The sequence below is a fragment of the Ornithodoros turicata genome, chromosome 2 (genome assembly GCF_037126465.1).
Source record: "Ornithodoros turicata isolate Travis chromosome 2, ASM3712646v1, whole genome shotgun sequence".
Lineage (NCBI taxonomy): Eukaryota > Metazoa > Arthropoda > Arachnida > Ixodida > Argasidae > Ornithodoros > Ornithodoros turicata.
Window position 1 is genome coordinate 5,144,308 of NC_088202.1, and position 4,834 is coordinate 5,149,141.

General features: G+C 49.9%; 1 protein-coding gene across 1 annotated transcript; it reads right to left on the reverse strand.

Moving 5' to 3' along the window:
• Positions 1 to 3,238: 3,238 nt before the first annotated feature.
• LOC135384263 (uncharacterized) lies at positions 3,239 to 4,411 on the reverse strand. The gene has a single exon (XM_064613474.1). It carries the CDS (start codon positions 4,409 to 4,411, stop codon positions 3,239 to 3,241), a length of 1,173 nt encoding a protein of 390 aa, XP_064469544.1.
• Positions 4,412 to 4,834: the final 423 nt, after the last annotated feature.

Sequence of the window (4,834 nt, forward strand, 5' to 3'; positions counted from 1 at the left end):
ACAAGGAGAAAGATATGGAGGGTGGGATGACATTGGTCACAGAGGTGATTTTCACAATAACTAAGACAACACTGAGAACGGATCCCTGCGGGACACCATTCTCTTGTACGAACGGGCGGGATAGAGTGGTTCCCAGTCGCACTCTAAAGGATCTGTGCTGGAGCAAGTTTGAAATGCATCTAAGGAGTCTGCCCTCCACGCCAAAGGAGTGAAGATCCTGCAGAATACCATGTCGCCACGCGGTGTCATACGCTTTCTCTAAATCAAAGAAAACGGATAAGCAATGTTGATTTCTGACGAAGGCTTCACGAATAGTGGTTTCTAGCCGAACAAGTTCGAAACCCACATTGAAATGGCTTGGCTCTCGCCTTTTTAAACAAAAGGAGATTTTGTGATGTGGGGTACCTCCGAAATGTACCCCACGCACGATTTTGAAGTTTACGAGTTTCCTTGCACTCGCTGTTCCACCATGGCTTGGGTCGTTTCGGTAGACGACCGGAAGTCTGGGGAATGGATTGTGTTGCTGCATCGAGGATGACGTTGGTAACTACATTGTTGGCGTCTTCAATCGTCATCCTCTCCACAGGGATTAACGACAGGTCACATCTTTTAGAGAATGTGTCCCAGTCGGCATGTTGGAGCTTCCATCTAGGGGGGCATGCTGTCAGACTATTGACTGCACACATATATTTAAGGACCACTGGAAAGTGATCACTCCCAAGTGGGTTTTCTTCCACGCTCCATTCTATATCTTGATATAGAGATGGACTGCACAGTGATATATCTAGGACCGAGAACGACTGACTTGAACAGTGGACGTACGTCAGTGCTCCTGTATTTAACAGACCAGATGGAAGTTGATAACAACACCCTTTCCAACATTTTCCCTCGGCTGTCGGTTCTTGCACTGCCCCAAAGCAGATTGTGGGCGTTAAAGTCGCCTAGGAGTATAAATGGAGTTGGAAGTTGGCTGATTAAGTGTTCTATATCTCTCTGTGCAAAACTTCCTGATGGTGGCAAATAGACCGAGCAGATGGTGACAATTCTGTCCAGACACATCTGCACAGCTACGGCTTCCAAGTCTGTAACCAAGTGGACTTCTTTAGACGGAACAGTTCCTCGTGTGACGATAGCCACACCGCCAGATGCGCGAGTGGCGTTGGTTCGATCTCTTCGAAATACATTGTGTCTACGAATTGGATTTGTTGTGTGTGTGTTTAAATATGTTTCTTGAAGGCAGAAACATGCTGCATTGTACTTGTCGAAGAGATCGCTAATGTCGTCTAAGTTAGACAGTAAACCACGGCAGTTCCACTGGAGGAAGTGGTTCATAACGGTCACACTAAAAAGGAGAAAAAGAAGGCGCAGCACTTGGTGACACCGACTATGAAAGACTTGTACCATTTAGGGGGGTTGGACCCTTCGCGGGGGTTGTTTCTGTTGATCATTCCCTTTGAAACCCCTTCCTCGTCCCTTTTCTCGTTTTTCCTTCCCTTGTGAAGGAATGCTGGGAAGGCTCGACGATGACTTCTGCGACATGCAGTCGTCATCGTCGACCTCCATACTTTGGGTGCCTTTTTGGGAAGGGGCTTTTACGACCCCGTCCCAAACTGACGGTGTGCCATCGACCTTAGAGGAGGCCATGGCTGTTTCTTTGTGGCCAGTTGAACGGCTGGCCTCCGTCACGGCAGAAGACACCGGAGTGTCTCCAGCCTTCTCGGGTTGGGGAGTGTAGAGTGGAGACTCAGAACCCGAAAAACAGGTCTGTGTCTCCACGGACTTCCTCGGTGGCGCCACTCCCCTACGCACCACGTCGGAAAAACTTCCTTTCTGTCTGAACTCGAGCTGTGCTCGTGCTGCTTTGTAGTTTAAGTTCTGTTCTGTTTTTATTTTCAATATTTCTTTTTCTTCTTTCCACCGTGGGCAGGACCGAGAATAGACCGGGTGCCCCCCATCACAGTTAGCACAGTGGAAGTCTTTTGTGCACGACTGAGAAGTATGTTCTTTGCCAGCACATCTGGGACACACCAACTGTCCTCGACAGACTTGAGAGCTGTGCCCAAAGCGCTGGCATTTGAAACAGCGACGAGGGTTTGGAATAAATGGCCTGACATGGCAATTGACATAACCGGCTTTAATAGTAGAAGGAAGTGTGTGCAGCTTAAATGACAGGATGATATGCTTTGTCGGGATCTCTTTGCCATCTCTTCGCATAATTATCCGTTTGGCAGAGACGACACCTTGCTCTTTCAAGCCCTCTTCGATTTCAGTTTCGCTGCACTCGATTAGCTCTTCTTCGGAAATGACTCCCTTAACGGTGTTCAGTGTTCGGTGTGTTGTAACTGAGACAGGTATCTGCCCGATGTTCTTTAGAGATTGCAGTGCTATACTTTGTTCTTTGTTGTTGACCTCCAACTGAATGTCTCCTGAGCTGAGTTTCTTGGCCTGAAAGGACTTTCCTATTACGTTTTCGAGTGCCCTAGCAACAAGAAAAGGAGATGCTTTGGATAGTTGTTTAGCTTCGTCATCTGAGTGAAGTATCAGGAACTTGGCAAACCAAGGTTCCGGACGACTTAGATCGAAGAAATTCAACATTTGTTCTTCGGTGCGGCTCCTCTTCGGGCGCCGATCGGGTTTTTTTGGGTTGATTTTGTCCATAAGAAAACTAATGACATTCGGTGCAGAAGTCCTGCCACCCACCACGGAGCCCAACCAAGGGACTGCATACCATGCAGTAGCAGGTACCTCTGCATGATACCCAAGTGCAGCTTTCTGGAGAGTGAAAAGAACTGCCCAAGGTTGACCCTTGCCGCCAAAGAAGGTGAAAAAAGGAGGGGAGCAAGGAGGGGAGAAGATAAAGAGAAAGCAATGAAAAGTGAGATGGCGACTAGCTGAATAGTCCTGGCCGGGCCTTCCAGGACCACCCGTCTATGGGAAGCAGGGGCTAAAGCAGTGTGTTGTTTTCCCAGAGGGGCCCCGAAGGGTCCAAACCAACCTCCGAGTCCACTCAACTGCCAGGATCCCCCTTTCCCCAGACACGGGAAAGCCACGCACAGCTATACGTGGGGATCTCCCTCCTGCGGCGACCCAACCGTGAGTGCAGGAGGGGGCTACTGCGGCTGCTGCCGGGCGATGGGGGCGCCAAGTTCCCGACGCCGGGGAGGGAGGAAAAAAAGGAGCAATAACTTTGTCATGACTTGGATGTGTAACTTGGAGTGTGTGGGCATGAAAGTTTACTTTAGGGAGGAGTAATTCTCGGTGGAGGCATTTTCGGTGTCTCTTTTACTTTCTTTCCCCTACCTCTGCTAGCCGTTTTTTCTCTTTGTTCGTTTCCAAGAGAGGAAACACCTGGCTGGCTGGACGACGACTTCTGTGACAGAGATTCATCGTCCTCCACCTCCTTGTTTTGTTCTGTACCTTGACACGAGGCCTGTGTGGCCCCGCCCCAAATAGACTGCATGCCGTCAGCTTCACAGGAAGCTGAGGCCGTCTCCTGGCTGCTCATCTGGCAAGCTAGGGAACTTTTAAGGGACACTTCCGTGTCCTGCGTTTCGTGTTGGGGGGTGTGGGGTGGAGGCTCAGACGTCTGAGTCTCCACTGAAACTCTGAGTGGTGCTACCCCCCTGCGCACCACTTCAGAGAAAGTACTTTTTCTTTGAAATTCAACCTGTGCCTTTGCCGCCCTGTATGTTATCTTTTGTTCTGCCTTTACTTTCAAGATTTGCTTCTCCTCTTGCCAACGTGGGCACGACCTGGAGTAGACTGCATGCCCACCCTGACAGTTTGCACACTTTAAGGCATTTTGGCACGAATCAGACGTGTGATTTGTCTCTGCACATTTTGGGCAGACAGCCTGTCCACGACAGACCTGCGAACCATGCCCAAACCGTTGACACTTAAAGCAGCGTCTCGGGTTGGGGACGTACGGGCGTACTGGGCAGCTGACATAACCTGCCTTGGTACTGGAAGGCAACTTATAGAGTTCAAAGGTGAGAACGACATGTGGTGTAGGTATTTCTTTTCCTTCTCTTCGTATGATGATCCTCCTTGCGTCGAATACCCCATGGTCCTTTAAGCCGTCCGTCATCTCAGAGTCAGAACGTGGTAGCAACTCACTGGCGGATATGCCCCCTTTCACTGTGTTTAAGCTGCGATGTACTGTGACAGAAACTGGGGTTTCTCCAATGGTCTTTAGTGAACAGAGTGATGTACTTTGTTGCCTAGTTCCCACTTCGACTTGTAAGTCTCCGGTGTTCGGTTTCCTTGCGTTGTAAGACTTCCAAACCACTTGTTCAAGTGTCTTAGCCACAAGAAATGGGGACAGCCCTGCAAACGACTTTGTTTCATTCTCTGCATGGATAACTAGGTGTTTGGGGAACCACGACTCGTGACTGCTTTCAAACAAACCCATTGTGATGTCACCGGTGCGGTGCCGCTTTCTGCGCCGATCAGTGTTTTTTGGGTTTGGTTTGCCCACAAAGATGTATGCTGAATTCTGTGCAAAGGGCGTGTCGGCCACCACCGACCCCAACCAAGGGAACGTGTCCCACACGCTAACACTTGCCTGTGCACTATACCCATGTGCAGCTTCTGGAGAGTGAAAGACTGCCCAAGGTTGACCCTTGCCGCCAAAGAAGGTGAAAAAGGAAAGGTAGAGGCTGAGGAAATAGAGAAAGAGAAAGCAATGAAAGTGGAGATGGCGACTAGCTCAATAGTCCTGGCCGAGCCCTCCAGGACCTCCCGTCTATGGGAAGCAGGGGCCAAAGCTGTGTGTTGCTTTTCCGGAGGGGCCCAGAAGGGTCCTAAACAACCTTCAGGTCCACTCAACCGCCAG

What these genes read in the sequence shown, in the direction of transcription:
- LOC135384263 (XM_064613474.1), bottom strand. Translation starts at nt 4,411, where the DNA reads ATGGGTTTGTTTGAAAGCAGTCACGAGTCGTGGTTCCCCAAACACCTA.